The sequence below is a fragment of the Leuciscus leuciscus genome, assembly GCF_965113295.1.
Source record: "Leuciscus leuciscus genome assembly, chromosome: 2".
NCBI lineage: Eukaryota > Metazoa > Chordata > Actinopteri > Cypriniformes > Leuciscidae > Leuciscus > Leuciscus leuciscus.
Genome location: NC_138726.1, coordinates 5664793 through 5686322, shown reverse-complemented (window position 1 = coordinate 5686322; position 21530 = coordinate 5664793). Strand labels below are relative to the sequence as shown.

The following is a 21530-nucleotide window of genomic DNA, read 5'->3' as shown; positions in this document are numbered from 1 at the left end:
CACATTCTTTCTAAGAGTGCAGGGCTGTATTTCCCAAAAGCATTGCAAACCTGAGTAGATCGTAGAGAGCATTGGTGCCAATGGAACACACTACACAACTTTTGAATTCTGAACAGATTTGAAGACACTTGGCATTATACATTTTCTGTCTTTGTAAATGGTTACGAAGAAAAACCGGGCAGCATAAACTAAAGACCCGGTATACTTCAGTCGAAATCGAAGAATGAACTGGTGTGAAATCATTTTGAACAAAATCAGGCTCCGCCTTCTTTGACATGGAAATCTTCTCCCGTTCATTCGGTTTTTTCTGTTCTATCAGTCGAGCTCAGACGTTCAGAATCAAACAACAAACTCATGCGTATTGTTACTAGGAGAAGCATGATGAAAACATGTTCTAAAATGTTTGATATCCTACGACTGACAGATTCATAACCTGAAGCAAAAAAAAATTAAAAACGAGTCTGTGCCCATCGTACACTGTGACTGCAGTTTTCAGTGAAATCTGTCAATGCCGACCGGCCAAAATCTGCAGACTGGCCCTGACTTAAAGGTGCTCTAAGCGATGTTGGGTGACGTCACTTCTTGTTGACATTCGAAGTATTGTCAAATGGAGGCTAGCTCGACCCCTCACTCCTCATCCCGTCCCCTCCCCCTCACTTCCGTGCTTCCTGAAACAGAAACGGAAACTTTTCCGATGTAAATTCGGGACTTTGCGCATTCCTTTTCCCTCTTCTTTGCCATTTGTTCATCGGAACGTCGTCTCTTTGGTCGTGTGTCGGCCATATCAAAATTCAAGAGAATATAAATTTAACGTCAGTCGTTGTTCTTGTTGTCTAGGTCATCTCTCCTCTAGCTAACTTCCCTCTTCATGCTTCTCTCTCCTCCACTCCCCCCTTCATGTGCACGCGCACTAAGGGTCAAAAGTCGTGTAGTGTATTCCAGCCTTTAGGTTCACAATGCTTTGAGGGAACACAGCCTAGTTGAGCTCAAACACAGTTTAACTGGCTCACAAACATTATATTTATATGTTCTGATGTTGTTTTTTACTCTTATGACCTGCATCTTTCAGTGTGAACAGACTGACTTCCTGAATGTACACAGTCATGCTAATCTCTAATCATTTCCAGAATTACAGTACATTTAATAATACATCTGTACTTCTTTGTCTATTTTTATATATCTTAGGTTGAAATGTCTATGCCTATATAATGATTTGGGGTACTTTGTGTATTAAAGTGCTTTTTTTTTGTGCATCATCATCCATGCTTTTCACCATGAACCTTTTTTTTTGCAATCCACTTTTCCAGTAAAAATATGTCATGAAGTGGAGTAGACTCAATTAACATGGTCATAAAAACAGCATGTATAATAATAATAAAAAAATTTTTTTCAGGATATATGTATACACAAACTTTTTAACTCCAAATGCTCAGCTCTTCAAAGCACATTCACAAGACGGTTCATAAGTTAAATATATACATATTATAATTTCTATTTCTTTCTGAAAATGACAATGTTTCGCTAGAGAAGACCCTTATTTGTCAGCTGGGGTTGCGTGGAGCCTTTTGAAGTTATGGATTTTGGACCGTCAAAAATGGCCTAAGTTGAGCACCATTGACTTGCACTGGATGGGAAAAAAAACATCGTAAATGTTTTTCTTTAAAACCTTAATTTCTCTTTGGCTGAGGAAACAAAGTCATACTCATATCCATCTTGAAATGCCTAGGGGTGAGACAATAATCAGGGAATTTTCATTTTTGGGTGAAATATTATCCAAGTTAATTTGAAACAATAATGTAAAACTTCACTTAATGTTTAAGAATCATCATAGCCACTATACAAAGATCAGAATCTCACGTTTATTTGATATTTTTACATTGATTAGTATTGGCTGTTACAGTAGTTTGATGTAAAACCATGTTTATTGGAGGCAGAGTGTGTGGAAATGGGCATATTTCTCATGGCCGCTCACACACACACACAAACACACACACACAAGACCACAAGAAGCCTGGAGGTTTTGCCCTCTCTGATACTTTATATCATTTAACAACAGAGACATTCTTGCGCTCCAAATAAAAACAAAAAAGATGAATTAAAAAAGTTAAACGATCCCACTGACTAGATTTCAGAATCTCCAGAATCAAGATTCTAAGAGCATCCGCCCAGTGATACTTTGTATATTATAAATCCATATATCTTTGTGAAAACGTAAATATGCAATGAAGAATCCTTCACTTCTGAACTACAGGCAAAGAAATGCTCAGTTTAACTCTAACAATCTAAACGTATCATACAAAATATATATCAACACACTGACACGCTTCTCATGAACCTGAACATAAAGAACGTCGGTGAAGATTTGATCGAATACTTGAAATGATTCTGATACATATCTGACATGTGAAATACTAAAATGATAAGAGGACTGCGATGATGAAAGGTGGTAGATCTTCCAAAACGGTCCAACAGTGGCGATTCACACGTGAAGAAAACGGTGGCAGATTTTCCTCCAGACAGTAAATGTGTCCATTCAGCCGGTTCTGCTGTGAATGTCTCTGGCATTGTACAATAAAGGCACTGATCTCTCATTAAGCCCGAGGACGAAGGGGGACTAACTATTCCTAAAGTCCTCTAGTGTGTCAGCAAAAAATCAAAACTCAAACACTGAACTCGCTCCTCTCTAATCTTCTGGCGTGTCGTGGCATTCGCTCCATCATGGTTCGGTGTGACTCGACCTCTCGACCGCCTCAGGTAAGGGTGTGTGTGTGTGTCCCGGGGCAGACGGGCTCTCAGGACGAGAGGTTTTGGACGTAGTTTGCAGGATAGAGACCCGTCTCTCCGCTGGACAGCTGTCCTTTACACCAGCCCTGCTCGTCCTCCTCACCCAGCTTCATTAACTCTTCACCTGTACACACACACACACACACACACAGCTCATAACACCATTCCTTCAGGCACGTTCACAAGTATATCAGCGTTCACACCAGCCGACGATATCGTTCTGTTTATTCTGACACTTTAAATGCTCCAGCTCTGACAGCCAATCAGAATCCATCCTGATTTAATGATTTTATCGTTCATCGGCTGGAAAGTGAAAGTGAAGGGGAAGGTGTGGACTCTGCTATTCCTTTATATTTAGATTTTTTTTACATTTTATCATTATCGTCCTTGGTGTGAACGGGCCTTTACTTCATACCTTATATGTGTCACATGGAAGAGTAAAGTCCGCCGGTCATAACAACCCCGAAGAGGTTTATTTTATGACTATAACCAGCTGATTTTATTTTTCCCACTATATCTCTGTTCCATATCGTCCAATATTACAGAATAATCGCAATCAGTCGATATTTAATAGTATGCTCATGCTCAGTATTTTAACATTCATCTGACACTCATTTAAAAATCACTAATACTTTCATAAGTTAAGTTCAATATTTAGCAAATTTCAAAAAGGATACCCATTTTTTAAATATATATTTTTTTTCATTTGCTGAATATCAAATCTCATTGAACATGTTTGAACGATAGTGTACAGTATTAAATATGATATTTACTATTGGACACTACCGTTCAAAGAAATCAATACCTTTATCCAGAAAGGAAGCATTAAATTGATCAGGAGGCATTTATAATTTAACCACACATTTCTATTTAAAAAAAAATGCTGATAAAATGCATCACTGTTTCCACAAAAATATGAAGCAGCAAAAACTGAGACACTGAAGACCGGAGTAATAATGCTAAAAATTTGCATCATAGAAATGAATAGAAAACTACAGAGCCCTAATTGGACATGGTGACGGAAAACAAATATGAGATGGGAGGAAAAATAATAAATCAATGTTTTGTGCTCTTTGCAACGCAAAAGCATTATTCATTATTTTTCCTCCCATCTCATATTTGTTTTCCGTCACCATGTCCCTTTAGAGACTCCATAGAAAACAATTCTTTAAATTGTATTCATATTTTACAGTTTTTGATCAAATGGTGAGCAGAAGAAACTTTTGAACAGTAGTGCACATTTTAATACGTATTTTTCTTTATCTTTTTTCTTTACACAAAACATGGATTTGGGGAATTAACATCGAACATTTATGGGTTTACAGCCACGAGAATAATTACTGGTTTATTGGTACTGGACTGGACAGAATATTAATATCAGTAAATCCATAAATATTCCTTCAAGCGAATGGCTCCACCCTGGGCTGTGCAGGACTGAGTGAAGTGAAGTCTTGCAGAGTCAACACAGAGTTTCACAAGCGCTGCAATGATCTCACTTTTGGTTTGCACACCCTTGTGCCTGTGCGGACACGTCAAGCATGAAACCGGGCTTCAGGCTCAATTTGTCTATTAAAATATTAACAGTAAATGTGCCTGAAATATTCTAGTGTGAACTCAAGGAACTTCAACTTCCTCAAAAACTTTTCCTTTACGAAGGTTTATGGAGGAGCCATTTTATATTCATTAGTGTTTTTGCAGGAACATAACAGTTCTACTAATGTTTTCCTTCATTTAAAAAGTTTCACAGATAAGAAATGGTACTTCTGTTTAGAATGATATACTCTTACATTAGATGAAGACAGTGTTTCTACAATGGCATGGGTAACTGAAAATGTTTTCTTTTGCTACATCCAACACTCTGTGTCAGTAAAGTCTAAGGTTACTGTCATGTTGGTCAGTGCAATAATAATAAACAAAAATACTAAAGTACACCTTTAAAGGTGAAGCATGTAGTTCTGCGACACCAATGACACCTAGTGGAATTACAAAAATAACGCATATTTTCAAACAACCTTGAAAATGCCGCTTATATGTCGCGCCTTCCATGCCACGCCCCCAAACTCTCTCTGCTAAGTAGCCACGCCCCAAACTCTCATCCTGCTACAGTAGCCACGCCCCCAAACTTTCATCCTGCTACAATAGCCACGCCCCAAACTCTCATCCTGCTACAGTAGCCACGCCCCCAAACTCTCTCTGCTAAAGTAGCCACGCCCCAAACTTTCATCCTGCTACAGTCCTCAAACTCTCTCTGCTACAGTAGCCACGCCCAAAACTCTCATCCTGCTACAGTAGCCACGCCCCAAACTCTCATCCTGCTACAGTAGCCACGCCCCCAAACTCTCTCTGCTAAAGTAGCCATGCCCCAAACTCTCTCTGCTACAATAGCCACACCCCAAAACTCTCAGCCTGCTACAATAGCCACACCCTAAACTTTATCTGCTAAAGTAGCCATGCCCCAAACTCTCTCTGCTAAAGTAGCCACGCCCCAAACTCTCATCCTGCTACAGAAGCCACGCCCCAAACTCTCATCCTGCTACAGAAGCCACGCCCCAAACTCTCTCTGCTAAAGTAGCCACGCCCCAAACTCTCATCCTGCTACAGAAGCCACGCCCCAAACTCTCTCTGCTACAGAAGCCACGCCCCAAACTCTCTCTGCTAAAGTAGCCACGCCCCAAACTCTCAGCCTGCTACAGAAGCCACGCCCCAAACTCTCATCCTGCTACAGAAGCCACGCCCCAAACTCTCTCTGCTAAAGTAGCCACGCCCCAAACTCTCATCCTGCTACAGAAGCCACGCCCCAAACTCTCTCTGCTACAGTAGCCACGCCCCAAACTCTCATCCTGCTACAGAAGCCACGCCCCAAACTCTCTCTGCTACAGTAGCCACGCCCCAAACTCTCTCTGCTAAAGTAGCCACGCCCCAAACTCTCTCTGCTAAAGTAGCCACGCCCCAAACTCTCAGCCTGCTACAGAAGCCACGCCCCAAACTCTCATCCTGCTACAGAAGCCACGCCCCAAACTCTCTCTGCTACAGTAGCCACGCCCCAAACTCTCTCTGCTACAGTAGCCACACCCCAAACTCTCTCTGGTACAGTAGCCACACCCCAAACTGTCTCTGCTACAGAAGCCACACCCCAAACTCTCTCTGCTACAGTAGCCACGCCCCAAACTCTCTCTGCTACAGTAGCCACGCCCCAAACTCTCTTGCTACAGTAGCCACGCCCCAAACTCTCTCTGCTACAGTAGCCACGCCCCAAACTGTCTCTGCTACAGTAGCCACGCCCCAAACTGTCTCTGCTACAGTAGCCACGCCCCAAACTGTCTCTGCTACAGTAGCCACGCCCCAAACTCAAACTATAGGTTGAGCTGGAAAGTGATTGACAGATCCGAGTGCCTGGGAGACTCAATTTTTACACTTTTGGGGGAGATAATCCAATGAATGGCATACTAATAGTAGTCAATGACCAATAAACTGAGTTAAGAGAATTTATTTTAACAAAAAAAATCTTCACCTTTAAATCTGCTTTACTTGAGTGAAAAAAACAAAACAAAACAAAACCATCCAGCAGGTGTCACTCTTGGCATGTCTGTTATTGCATATAGTGTAAGAGCTGCTGTCTGGCATAATGAATTCTGGCAATTTCTAGAGTAACAGAGCTAATAATAAATGACCAGACTGAGTCCATTAAGCTCTATATGATATTTAACACACGCATGCAGATTAAAAGTAGATCCTGCTCTTGTAGCAAACAAAACCAAATGTGATTGTTTAATATCCTTGTGCTGTGAAGATTTGATTTAACCTCATTCTGCATTACTAATGTGTCTGCTTTAAAGCTTCCTGCGGCGCAGAATCCTGCTAATCTAACCAGAAGACCAAAGAAACTTAGTATTAGAGTCAATCCTGTCTCCTAAGCTGGATCTAAATGGCCTTCAGCCAATCAGAGGGGAGGATTGATGCCATTTAGTGACTTTTGGGAAGCCTGTGAATTATTCACGACATGCAGGGATCAGCAGCTCAGACTATTGATTTATTAGGAAAGTCCATAGATCAGCATCTGATGTGAACTTTGAAACTTTCGGAAAAACTGGGGAATGTTAAAAACAAGGTAGAATTAACATTTTTGGGAAAAAAGTGCCTTTTTCCAATGGAAACAAACATTCCCCTGGTGTTGTTACCATCTTTTAGGCTGTTCACACTTGGTTCTCTTGGTCCGGACCAAAAAAGAAAATTATACATTTAGGGTGTGTTCACACTTGGCATGTTTGGTTTGATTAAAACAAACTCTGATGTGATTGCTCTGTTAGTGCGGATCATTTAAATAAGTGTGAACGCTGCCATCCGAAACCTGGTGCGCACCAAACAAGCGGTCCGAGACGCTGAAAAGATGAGTCTTGATCCGCATCCAAACCAACTCTGGTGCGGTTCGACTGAAATATGAACGCAACACGGACCAAAGACATCTAAACGAACCAAAAACAGGACATGATGTCACAAGATGCGAGCCTAAGGACAGAGTCCTTTTCCTCATCATAGTCGTGATATTGCCCACCACAGTTCGCTTCAGCTTCAGGCATCAGAACCGCGTCTCCTCGCAGCAGATCTTCATTTGTGTGTGTGACGGAGGAATTCCTGCCGCTGTTTTGACTCCTTTAGATATTTTATAAGCTCTTCACGAGTTCTCAGCTGGTAAAAATAGCATCATATGTAGCTACGCACACACAACGAGTCCATTTATCCCAGCACACAGCATAGTTTTGGATGTTCGGTAAGTTCCGTCACGAAATATACGTTATAAAAGCAGACCAATCAGGTTGTGAGCATATCCATATGCCTTTAGGTTCGGGTTCTTTAGGTTCAGTGTTAAAATGCCAATGTGAACGGTTAGCGGACCAGGACTAAATTAGTTTGTTGCAGAATGGCAGCGTTCACACTTATTCAAATGAACCGCACTAACTGAGCAATCACACCAGAGTTCGTTTTAGCCCAACCAAACATGCCAATGTGAACAAACCCCAAGCGTAATGGTAACACTTTACAACAAGGTTCCATCTAACATTATTTAACTACATTAATTAACAAGAACTAACAATGAAAAATACTTCTAAAGCATTTACTAATCTTATTTAATTTATTAATTACCTAATACATTTTTTAAATCAAAAGTTGTGAGCTAAAAAATAATTATTAGTTGTATTTAAATTTTTCAATCAGTTGTATTTTTATTAACGTTAACAAAGATGAACAAATACTGTACAAATGTATTGCTTATTGCAAGTTAATATTAGTTAATGCATTAACCAATGTTAACTTATAGGACCTTATTGTAAAGTGTTACCAGCGTAACAACTCATTTCAATAGAAGCGTTTAAAAGTGATTTGTTTTTGCTGCCTCCATTTGGTGAAAATTCAAGCACAGCCGTATTGGAAATGAGTACGTTTGTGTTTTGTGTCAGTTCACTAGTTCATGGGTTTTGTCTAAATGTGAGGAAGCCGTCTCAAATAAACCCATGTAACGTGCCGATTTAATCACGCACATGCGCACATGCTAACACTGACAAAACCCATTTCATCTGGTCCTTTCCGCAATGCCTTTTGAAATAGCAGAGAGACATTGAAAGAGCACAGAAAAGGGGTTTGATCGATGAATCCACAAGCCACAGCCAGCCGTTCCATGTGTGTGTATGTTGATGTGTGTGTCATTAATAAGCATTAGTAGGGATTAATACCTGCTTTAAAGCTCAGCTCATCAGCCTCCTGCCCTGTGTAATCATACAGCGCTCTAACACGAACCCCGAGTACCTTCTCCTCCTCCTCCACCCCGTTGGCCGCGATGAATTTTTTGGGGCTCTCGTCATCAGACCAGTCCGAGGAGTAGTCTTTACCCGCCCTGTGTGGACAGCAGAGGAGTTACAAATCTGCACACATTCATAGGGGAATCATTTTAATAGAAGCTGGAAGATTTGACTCGGGTAATCAGCTGATCTGTGATGGTTAGCTCAGCTAAAAACATTTGAAATGTTAATACAAATCTCAAATCTATCGAAGGAATTAAACTTATCTGTGGCATGCCATGGGTTATCACAGAAACTGCAAAGAGCAAATCAAAATTGTAACTGTTAAAACCTTGATTTAGGCGAACTACAGTAAACAATTTTTTAGCTGGGAACCAACATTCCCAAATGTGACCCTGGACCACAAAACCAGTCACATGGGTATATTTGTATACAATACATTGAATGGGTCAAAATGATCGATTTTTTCTTTTATGCCAAAAATCATTAGGATATTAAGTAAAGATCATGTTCCATGATGATATTTTGTACATTTCCTACTGTATATATAACATTTATTTTTGTGAGTGAATGCTGCACAATCGCGAACATAAATGGACAACTTTAAAGGACATTTTCTCAATGTTTAGATTTTTTTTGCACCCTCAGATTCCAGATTTTCATATAGTCATATCTCGGCCAAATATTGTCCTATCCTAACAAACACATCAATGGAAAGCTTTTTTATTCAGCTTTCAGACGGTGTTTAAATCTCAATTTCATAAAAATTTACCCATGTGACTGGTTTTGTGGTCCAGGATCACAAATGATTGGCTCTCACAACGGACTGGGATCAAATAAGTTAATTTGATTTGTCTTAACAGCAACAAAACATTAAAAACTGATGATTTTAGAAAGTTTCTTGTCTTAGAGATCTTGTTAGCTCTGTTCCACAACCTAGTGAGTTGCCTTTCTATCTACTGCCCACATAGGCAGCTACCTTCTGAGAAGACCTTTAACCTACAGTAAATGCAACCTTAAAAATGAATGATTTGGAACATCCTACATCGGCACGAACAGCAGAGTTCACATCACACACTGTTGAGTGAGAGTCTCAACAGCTCAACTATATGATGCTCATTCACATATTGCATATCTAACATTCATAATTTCTCTCGACTTAAATCAATCTCTGCACTGAACTAATCACTGTGCATTTCAGGATTGTCTTCTCTGTGTCCAATGACGCCTTAGCATCGACCTGTTAACTGTCACACCCCTTTTTGAGCATAGATCTGAAATTAAATGTATTTGATGAACGCTTTGGTTCATTTTTGAGTGTCTTCTTTTATTTCAAAAAGGCATACAGTATGTCGATATCACAAAAATTGAGCCCACTAAAAGGTTTTAAAGTACCGTTTTCAAGCACTGACAACCCATGATGCCTAAGAGTACAGTCTAGCTAGGCTGCTCACTAGGTTTCAGAACAGAGCTGTCGTCTGTCCTCTGAGACAGGAGGTCAGTAAAGAAAGTTGCACTGACGGTGCATAGCCACTTAGGTTCTCGTAATAGCAGTCCACCTCATGCCACCTGTGGGTTTAAGAGTCAACAGAGACCAGACTAATAAGCAGCAGAAGGCCACGTATAATACTGCACTTTAACAGGCATTCCCTGTGTGCCCTGAGAGAGGCTCACTCACACACACTCCAACATTAGCCATCTATAGTATCTGATCCAGACTCTCTCTCACTCTCTCTCTCACACACACACACACACGAGCCATCTATAGTATCAGAACCAGACTCACACACACTCCAACATGAGCCATCTATAGTATCTGAACCAGACTCACACACAACATGAGCCATCTATGGTATCAGAACCAGACTCACACTCCAACATGAGCCATCTATGGCAGTGTTACTCATTGCGCGGCTCGCGAGCCTCATGCGGCTCGCCAAGCTTTAATTTGTGGCTCGCATGGCGGTAAATAATACGGTGATATGATAATGCATTCACTACAGATGTTTCATAAAAACATTAATAAAGTAGGGCTTTAACATAACCCTTTAAAAACTCAAAGTGCCAGCTCTATTACAAATAATTTCGATCGGATTGAAAGGGGTGGTTTATCGAGAGAACATGAAAAAACTTGATCGACTGAAAACCGAAACTGAAAGGACGACGTATGACGCGCTGAACGAGCTGTTCTCCTGATGAATAAAGTGTGTGAAGTGAAGTGTGAAGTGAAGCAGGACAACGGCTCACCAGTCCTTGTTTCAGATTATCATACAGACGACTGGTTTTGGGCATTTCTACTGCATGATAAATACAAACAGCACGGCACAACGGTTCATATGTTCATATTCTGATTTGAATCTTTTGACTTATAAACACGCACATCAACCCGATCATGTATCACATCACGATGTTTAGCGTTCATGTAAACTACAATACATTCAGATTCATCAATCGAAATGAATTCAGTCCGATTGAAACAAAAGTTGTGCATGTAAACATATCCAGTCTCTGCGGAGTTGCCCTGCATGTGCTCTTGGATGGTTAGATAGGCCTACAAGATGGGCTAATGTAGAAAAAAAATACTTAAGGTGATTCTGGGATGAATATTTTCTGGAAATCCTGCTTTTTTTTTTTTTTTTTTTATTAAAGAAAATCATCTTGTCTCAGTTACAAATTTGACTGATACATCATAAATAATGGGGTTTTTTTTTTCACCCTTTTGTATTTATTGCATTGCATATTGTATGTTCAGGGGTGACAGATTGATAGGCAAACATGGTATTTATGACTGGATGTAACTTTTTATACTTTGCGGTAAAATGGCTCTCCTACTGACTTTGTCCTATCAGTGCGGCTCTCATGAAAAAAATAGTGAAGACCACTGATCTATGGTATCAGAACCAGACTCACACTCCAACATGAGCCATCTATAGTATCTGAATCAGACCTTATCAGTTCCTTCCTGGCACTTCATTTAACTAATACTTTTGATCTTCCCTGATCTCATGTTAACATGCTACCTCCTAACACACACTCGGTTCACTATCTTTGTGGGGACTCTCCATAGACGAAATGGTTTTTATACTGTCCAAACGGTATATTCTGTCCCCTTACCTCAGTGTTTCTCAAACTGTTTGGCGCGCCCCACTGGTGGGGAATAGAGACGTGACAGGTGGGGCGCGCCAAACAGGAGGAAATTTTCCTTTTTATGCCTTATATGGTAATGATCAAATCTTCCGGAATCTGGAGCAAGACCGCGCACTAGACTAGAAAGTAGAGATTTTTATTTCTGTGCCCCTGAGAGTACGGTCCCACATATGGGATTTAGAATGTTCAGTGAAGTGACATCACTGCCAGATTCAAATTGTGCTTTCGCGCGTTGGTTGGCGCTGAGCCAGAGTCGGACGAGCTCAGCGCTGTCATATATCACAACTATGCAGTGTTTTCAACCTAATAATGTTTATTTTAGGTTTCAGCCATTTAAATACACATAAGCACGAGTAAAACAATACATTTGGAGTTTGTAAAATACACACTGATGTTTGTAAGGAAATTAAGGCGATCTGTCATACAGTGTTATTGTGGCTGCGGTGTGTCACGTGACAAATATGACGCATCGCCATGGAAACATTAAGAGGGAACGTTCTAAAATAACAGTCGCCTTGAAAAAAACAAACAATAACAAAACATGGATACATTTCTATTTTTGAAATTAGTAAAAAAAATTGACACAGCTGCACTTTTATTTTCTCTATTTTTTTATTTCATGCAAGTTATTACGACACAGCTGCACTTTTATTTTCTTTATTTTTTAACTTTCTGTTATTTGATGTATATAGTTTGTATTTTAGATACAACTTGTTACTCTGATACTACTTGTTAGTTCAATAAATTGGAACATGTTAAGCTTGTTGCGCATTTCATTAGCATTGTGTTGGGGCGATGGGGCTTTAAAAATTCCTCCTTGTCTAAAGTGGGGAATGACCAAAAAAGTTTGAGAACCACTGCCTTACACTAACCCTACCCATCACAGAAAACTTTCTGCATTTTCAAAAAAACCTCATTTTGTATGATTTATAAGCTTTTGTACCCATAGGGACCTCACTTTAGGTCCCCACAGTGACACGAGTCCCCATGAGTCTGTGCGCATTCAGGTTTAAGTCCCCACCGGGATAGAAAAACATGTACACTCTCTCTCACACACACACACACACACACACACACACACACACACACACACACACACACACACACACACACACACACACACACACACACACACACACACACACACACACACACACACACACACACACACACACACACACACACACACACACACACACACACACACACACACACACACACACACACACACACACACACACACACACACACACACACACACACACACACACACGAACACAAAACACACTCACGCACACAAACACACAAGTATTCTTATCATTATAAGGACATTTCATAGGCTTGATTTATATAAAAATTAAATACAGTACAAACTGTACTTTCTAGCCCCTATTCCTACCAATCACAGAATACTTTCTGCACTTTTACATTTTCAAAAGATTCATTTCGTATGATTTATAAACTGTTTTTCTCATGGGGACCAAAAAATGTCTCCACAACGTATGGTTTACCAGGTACACACACATACACACACACACACACACTGTCTGAATGTGCTGACTCACTGCTTTTAGTAACAGCTACACCAATTAGCAGCGAGCGAAGCCCTCAGGGAAGAACTGTTTCCAGGATAATTAAAAAAACAAAACAATAACAATCCTCCACTTCTAAATACAACACTGTAATTAAAAGTTGGCTTGTTATTGTAACAGAACATGAAACTCAGTGTACCTATTTTTGGGTGGTTGACAAATATTTTTTTCAAATATTATTTTGTGTAACAAATTAAACACTATAAATGTAGTGTTTATGTTTCACCAATTTTTTTGTGCATGCCTTATTTGCTATTATTAATCTGAATACAGTCAAATATGTATAGTAGTGGGAGTATTTATCTTCCTCTGTCGGCCTGTTTACACCTGGTCACTTCATGTGTTTTCTCTGATGGGATATAACCATTAGATCGTGCAAAGACCTACGAAACGTTTTAGAGGCGTATTTCACTCGAACCACTTCATGAGGAGGTTTGAGACACATTTCAAATGAAACTGGACAAGTGTAAATACAGCTGGTTGTTGAAACACATTTCAAGAAAATATACGGATATATGGAAATATGGAAAACATTTATGAGGTCAAGTGTAAATGGAAGAGATTTAACTAAACGGATAACAATCCAATCAGTAAAAACACATGAAGTGACCAGGTGTAAACATTTAAAAATATATATATTTGTGTATATGTTTGAGCATTTGAGTGTGTGTTGGTCAGATGTACCTTGTGGTTTCCTGTGGGGTCTGAGGGGGTTCGTGTCCCGCCGAGACTATATTAGTCAGAGTGACAACGTCATCAGAATGACTGTTTCTTTCCTTTCGACTGATGGATCGGTGTGATTCTGGTGACCACTCCTGTTAAAACATCAAATGCACATGTGAAAATACATAAATCACATGTAACTTATGTTACAAGTTCCTTTGATTTTCTAAATTTAATCGTATATTTAAAAAAAGGTAACATTATTTTACAGTGTCCTTGTTACACGTTACATGCCGTTACTATAAAGTATGCATCATTACATGCAACTAACCCTAAACCAAAACCTAATTAATATTACTCAGTGCTTAAATGTATAACTACACTGTAACAGGGACACCTTAAAATAAAGTGTAACCAAAAATATTAATAGCAGTAACAACAACAACATTATTAATAATAAAAACAACAACTTCTGAAACTCTGTTGTGGGTTTAATATATATATATATATATATATATATATATATATATATATATATATATATATATATATATATATATATATATATATATACACTATACTATACAGCACAACTGTTTCCAACATTGATAATAAATCATCATATTAGAATGATTTCTGAAGGATCATGTGACCCTGGAGACTGGAGTAATGATGATGAAAATTCAGCTTATAAATTCTATTTTAAAGTATATTAAAATAGAAAACCATAGTTTTTTACATTGTAATAATATATTTCTTTTTTTTGTTGTCTTTTTTTTGGGATCAAATAAATGCAGGATAGATGAGCATGAGAGATTTCTTTCAAAAACATTAAAAATAGCAATGTTTCCAAACTTCTGACCGGTACTGTATATAAATACACCCCTCCCCCCTCTTTAAAGCACAACAAAATTCCAGAACAGTCACACAATGTGACTCTGACATAACAGCACTTATATTCAGAGTCACATGCTGGACGATCGAGAGAGAGAGAGAGAGAGAGAGAGAGAGAGAGAGAGAGAGAGAGATACAAAGGCCTCCAGTGTGCTGGCAGAACAGGGAGGATGCCAGAAGATTCCTCCGGAGGTGTCACTTACCTGGGCAAACTTGACTAAAAGCTTCGTTTTTAGCTTTAATCTACTGCTCGATTAAACATTCACACCGTGGGGGGGGAGGGGGGGTTTGGTTAAAAAATTCAGACACACTCAGATTCCACAATGCATCCATACACAGACCGTCATGTGTGTCCAAACATCATTTGCACAAATGGAGGTGCTGACAGTGCCACTGTGTGTCTGGGTGTGTGTTTGTGTGTTGTGTGTGTGTGTGTGTGTGTGTGTGTGTGTGTGTGTGTGTTTGAGTTGGTCGGGAGGGCTGGGAAGGATTTGCCATTAGGGAGAAGGATCCGACATTCCAGAACCCACTCATGGGCCGTGCAAAGACAACAGCTCATTCACACTCGCCCCATTAGAAATTCACCACCACTGGAGCCCGGGGCCCAAAACAGCTCTATGGTTGACGACGCCACACTGTTTGGGTCCGTAAATGTCATATCCTTTCTAGGCAAATGTTAGCGTTTAAGTTTGCATCTGGTAAACGTTTTTCCTGGCATTCTGGGATAGTAAATATAATAACCAAAGCATAATTTTGCACTATACCTCGAGCTGTGGCCAGTTCATGCTCATGCCGGGCCCGTGTGTGTTCCTCCACCACCTGAGGTCCTCGGTGTCACTCGCTGCGCTGATGGTCTGGCCGAGGTCTCGGTACAGGGCTCTGAATCTGCATGGGGATTTTCCACATTCTCAGAACAGGTTTTATTTGTACACAAGGAAGTGTGTGTTAAAAAAAAAATACAGGTTACACCAACTTTAATCGATGGTGCATGCCAAGACAAACGCTTGTAATTTTAAACCACCTAGTAAGTAAGAAAAATGTATTTATATAGCACATTGAAACATAGCAATGCTGACCAAAGTGCTCAGAGTAAACAGAATAAAATAAAGACAGACAGACAATAAAACAATACTTAAAAAAGATTAAAGCACCTGGGAGAAGAGATAAGTTTCCGGCCTCTTTTTAAAAATTGTGCAAGGTGAGGGACATACAATGGAAACCTATCTGAAGATCTGCTAGATGAATGTGGAGTAAGAAGATCTTTGAGATAAGGAGGAGCTTGATCATCAAGAGCTTTAAAAACAAACAACTGGATCCTAAACTGGACCGGGAGCCAAAGGAGCGATGCTAAAATACGGGTGACATGGTCATATATCTTTGCCCTGGTCAACAGTCTTGCAGCTGCATTCTGAACCATCTGGAGACGAGCAAGAGACGACTGAGGAAGACCCAAGTGCAATGAATTACAATTGTACAACACAGAGAAATATATTGTGACGTGTAACGCATCCTGCACAGTGTTAGACTTTTGGGGAGTACAAAAGGACAACTTTTTAACTTATCTACCCCTAAAAGGTACCCTGGTAAACCAGAGTTCTCGCGAGAGCACAAGTTGAATTTGCTCAGCGAGTTACTCTGGTGTCGAGCCATGGAGCTCATTAAATATGCCCCTCGATCTGAGCTGCACCAATCACATCGGGTTATCTGATATAGGCGGGCCAGAGGCGAGCTAAACAGAAGACGACAGTGTGTGACGTCGAAGTCATTAGTAAACATTGCAAGATGCCTATGGATAAATAGCAGTGGTTTGAAACGGCTTTGGCCGCTACAATGAACGAGTTAGAATTGGCTTTTTCCCAAAAGAGGAACAGAAGACGGCGCTCGAATCGTTCCTTTGCAAGTAGGGTGTTTTTGCTGTTTTGCCGACTGGAAGAGTATAATCTACCAGTTAGCTCCCCTGGTAGCTAAGCGTATGGGGTTTATTGTTGTGATTGGTCGTAGTGTTATCCAATTGCGTGCTGTGAGATTTTCAAATGCATGCTTGGTGCCGCCCCTCGAGCTGGCCGATTTTCATTGATCGACACCAGACCATTAATCTTTTAGATTTAGGTCTGGATTTCCAGGCTACCTAAAAGGTGCATACTAGTACCTATTAGTCATAGGCGTACTTTGCGGGTGGGACGGGTGGGACATGTCCCCACCACTTTTTTGCCAGGGTCGATATTGTCCCCACCACTTTTTAAAACAGCTCACGGCACGAATGTACCAATTCTACAAATAAATAAAACATCTCCAGTTTCTGAGATCCGTTTTTTAAATAAGAGGCGATCTGGCGCTGAAATGTGTTTTTTAAAATCAAGTGATCAAAGTGCTCGTTGCCGCTGCGATCAGTGGCGCGGATACCGTGTTCTCGTGCGGCTCGCGCACACGCCGCACTGTCTTCACTCGGACGCGCGCTTCAATCCGTTGCGGATACTCGTTCTGGTGAAATCACAAAACATAATGCACACAAACGTGTCCCTGCTTGATATACAACCACTGATGAACATAATCGGTTTTGATAAAAAAAACGATACGAGTGCGGATTAGAACCCAGAACCTCTGACACGCTTGGCGAAAGTTCTACCAATGCATTTATTCACACGAAAATTCTCGGCACTGACAACATATATTAGGCTACATCTCATTAAACAACAAATTAAACCCTATGTAGCCTACTATTTAAATCGATTGCTGGACATCGTAATGTTATTGTACGTATATCTGATTTAGCATTGTATTAGCAACCCCCACCCCACCTGTCCCACCCACTTTTTAAAACAAAGTTACGCCACTGCTATTAGTAGTAGTAACATGTTCACTTAAATGGGTATTTCACAGCTGACAAGATGGGCTTTTAAAAAAAACTTCAAACACACAAAATGCCCTTTTGATTATGTCAATCTGACTGTCCGTGGGCAGGAATACAAAAATTATTCAATCTGTAGTTTTAACAAATGTCCTAGAGCTGTCAAAAGTCTGCAGAATCCAGAGGGCTTTTTCTGACAAATATAAACGTGAATATCTGGGATCAGGAAAGAGAACACAATTTTTTGTTGAAATATAAGTTCAATTGTTTTAAAAAAAATATATAGTTTAAAATATAGTAATAATTCATTAGGTTTTTTTTTCTTTTACTCCAGTATTTGATTTGTGTACTTCGTTCACCGCCGGTCCTTAGTATAAGTACTTGTTTTAAATTTTTCTTGAGTAAAAGTACTTGATATGTAAATGTCCTTAACTACTAGAAGTAATCGACGAATCACGTTTATTATTTCTTCTAGCCAGCATTAGTCAATAAGAAAGATTAGTGGAGACAGCTGATACGTACTGAGCTGCAAGTGAGCAAACATTTGATTTGATTAGCAAAACGTATACACTATTACATTTTTTTTAATAATATATATTCCTAATACACACACTAAACTTCAATATGCTAAAATATCAATTTAAGTTACTGATAAATCAAATGTAATGGAAAAAAATAAAATCATATTATTGATAATATATTAATACATGTATAAATTATAAATTATATGTATATAATATATATTATTAAAAAAATTGGGAAAAACTAAAATTATAATTAAAAAAAGGGTAAATTGTAATACAATAAATGTGGAGACAACTAGTATAAAATGAAAAGTACAGATGTCACAAGGGACAAAATGCTTTAACAGGAAGGTTATGCAAACATACTAGTTTAATATCATTTTCAGCAGGAGGAAAGATGGATGGATGTTAATTGGTGTTATTTTACCAAAAACTTCTTGCATTTCAGTTAAATTAAACGGCTCCCCCTTTTACAGCAGATTTAGTTCACAAATAGTTCACAGTCATGACCTAAATATGATTTTCATTAACAATAATCAATACCAACTGCAATAATCATCAGTTGCACACACTCAAGCTTTGATATCCCAGTTCTTGGCTCATTTTGAGTCACTCTGAACGGCTCATTGAATCAGTGAGTCAATCGTATCAGTCCGATTCACAAATGAATCATTCAAGGGCTGCATTTTCTAAAAGCATCGTGAGATAAGTTGATAGTAGGGAACTTTGATTCTTCACAATGCTTTTGGGAAAAGCAGCACAGTGCGATTTGTGAACCGTTTCAACAGGTTCATTGAAAAGAATCAGCTTTTTCAAGAATTGGACATCGATTTTTTTTCAATTCAAAATAACGAGGAATGAATGATATGTTTGTAATGGAGTAAAAATAATAATATTATGCTTTGGAATGTAGTGTAGTATAAGTTTCCCAAAACAAAAAAACTAAGGGTGTAACGATACCCTCATGTCACGATTCGATACATATCACGATACTGAACTCACGGTACGATATTATATTATTGTGATACTCCAAGACATACCGTAAAGGATATCAAACAATGTACTGTCGATTAAAATGCTAAATTTGGGTGTGGAAATGAATAGGCTTGGACTTGTGCTGATAACCCAATGCACAGGACAAGTAAGTACAGTAACGAAATAAATAAAGATACAAAGCTGGTTGAAAATTGGTGGGCTTATCCTTTAAAGGGATACTTCACCGATTAGCATTTAGCTTTGTATCAGTAGAAACCCGTTAGTATTTTCGATTGGCCGTGCTTCCCTCCCTCATGTCCCCCTGAGACGAGAGATTTATGTGTTTTTTGTCTGGAAAAAAACTCAGATGATGCAAAAATCATGATTTAGCGTAATCGGAGGCTTTTTTGTCCAGAGGCGAGAGACTACAGCCAGTAGGAGGAGCTCGTCCCGCATGTCTTCAACCCGCCCATAGAGGGATAGTGTCAGCCATCTTTTTTTTTAAGCTAAGCTAACAGGCTCTTGCTCTGTTGAGAAAGCTGAGTAGTAGGTGTTACCATACGTCCTCATTTTCCCGGACATGTCCGACCGGGATTTCGAGATCGCACCAAAATGTCCGGGATTCGGCTTTTGTTTTCTACAGTCGCCATTCATTATCTCGAAATCCCGGCCAGACATGTCCGAAGAGCCCGGGCAGACTCGAGCTGGGGCGGACTAACTCGTCACGGAGACTCACGATAAAACGTCTTTTCAGTTTCGAGTCAACTAGTAGCCTAGTCGTATCATTTCTCCCGATACTGCCCTCTGTAACCGATAGGCATGGCTTGGGAGTGTCCTCGTAGGGCAGCGAAGCAAGTGCATTCTGGGAGTTGTTGTCTTTCATCCACATGAGCCAAAAATACATTTTCTGGCTTTTCTCAGTCTAGAAGGCAACAACTTCTAAAATAATTTCACATTTCTACTACACAAATGACCCAATTTAACATAAATGACATTGATCTTTCCAGCGGTGAAGTATCTCTTTAAGGTACTACTACTAGACTACTATCGACAACTTTTGTTCGGCCAAGCCCTGCTCACATTTTCTTCAAATCTAGTTCTTTTGTCAAAGTTTATTTCATAACCACTGCTACGAGAACAAAAGGGCCAGGGAACATTAAGTACCATGGAAATTCAAAGAATGAAGGAGGGATAAAGTAAACAGAAAGATTCCTGTACATGAAACTATACTACATGATTAACACACAGCTCAGCACCAGCCCTGTAATTACAGCTCAACAAAACTGCAGAGACAGGTTTGAAGGGTGTTGTTTTTGTTGCCATTCTGAACATGTAACTCCGCACTGATTGAGCGAACACCGAAAACGCAAAGCGAAAGAAGCTATTTGTTCAATGATTAAAAAAAAGCACTGAGTTGCCCTAGCTTTCAGCTCTTTTGAAATGACCCTGGTTAATGATCAACGACATGCTCAGAATTCCTCATTAAGTAAACAAAATGATAGCAGAGAGAACGGAAAAAAGAACAAATAAACACTTATTAATGGTTAACATTCTTCAGTTTTCAGCTATGAGACACATAAATGACCAGAAACTATTTCAAGAGCCTGAGGATATTGACACGGCCTTTATAAATGGGGACTTGACATTGAGAAAAGTTTGAGACAGAGCTCCCCAATTTCTCTCATGTCAGTTAGTTTTCATTGCACAACCCGACATCTGTGCCTGTCAGTCTCTCCGTGGCTCCGTTTCGAACTCTAATGAGGCCCCTAACTAGACAGCATGTTTAGGCATCAAGACTATTTTCCGGGCACCAAGGCTGTTTAAAACAGTTGGATGGCAAATTTTGCTTCCTTTTAAGATATTCCAAATCTTCATGGACAAAATCAGTTAAAATAAAATAGCAATGTCACCTAGAACTACATTACTACATTCAATACCTAAAAGTACCATGAAACATACTTATTCCAATTAAAAATAAGCTCAGTGAACAAAACTCAAAGATGGCACAGAGCCAAGAGAAATGTCGACTATGAATTTTATTTAATTCAAAAAGTATTTACAATAATTTACACAGTCCATTTTACTCAATATTAGATTTTTTTTTATGATTATTAGAATTATACCTTACAGTCTTTACAATGGCACACACTTTTTAAAGGTCATTTTCAAAACGCACAACTTTCAAAAATGTTTAATGGACTTTTTGTCTACTGAAAGTCTTTTGGAAAGATGTTTCGTCAGCTTAGCAATCGGTATGTTGTTAAACAACAGTACAATCCACTGAACACACTGTACTTTAGTCCCTCAT

General features: G+C 39.4%; 1 protein-coding gene and 2 long non-coding RNA genes across 10 annotated transcripts in view; all 3 read right to left on the bottom strand.

Annotated features, from left to right (window-relative positions):
* Positions 1–1839: 1839 nt before the first annotated feature.
* pacsin3 (protein kinase C and casein kinase substrate in neurons 3) overlaps positions 1840–21530 on the bottom strand; it is a 53832-nt gene continuing 34141 nt past the window's right edge. For 5 of the 8 annotated variants that reach the window (XM_082161001.1, XM_082161002.1, XM_082161003.1 and 2 more), the window contains 5 exons: positions 15640–15760; positions 14003–14133; positions 10101–10148; positions 8514–8674; positions 1840–2908 (listed from right to left, as the gene is read on the bottom strand). In XM_082161001.1, coding sequence (XP_082017127.1) covers positions 2793–2908; positions 8514–8674; positions 10101–10148; positions 14003–14133; positions 15640–15760 — 577 coding nt within the window. In that variant the 3' untranslated portion in view covers positions 1840–2792. The remainder of the gene's footprint in view (positions 2909–8513; positions 8675–10100; positions 10149–14002; positions 14134–15639; positions 15761–21530) is intronic. The other 3 variants (XM_082161007.1, XM_082161008.1, XM_082161006.1) reach the window with 3 other exon arrangements.
* Positions 2917–8506, bottom strand: LOC309492194. The gene is made up of 3 exons (XR_014203447.1): positions 5246–8506; positions 5028–5121; positions 2917–4971 (listed from the first exon to the last, which is right to left on the bottom strand). It is a non-coding gene; the product is annotated as an uncharacterized lncRNA (long non-coding RNA).
* On the bottom strand, positions 10315–13994 carry LOC309492197. The gene is made up of 3 exons (XR_014203450.1): positions 12593–13994; positions 11481–11693; positions 10315–10445 (listed from the first exon to the last, which is right to left on the bottom strand). It is a non-coding gene; the product is annotated as an uncharacterized lncRNA (long non-coding RNA).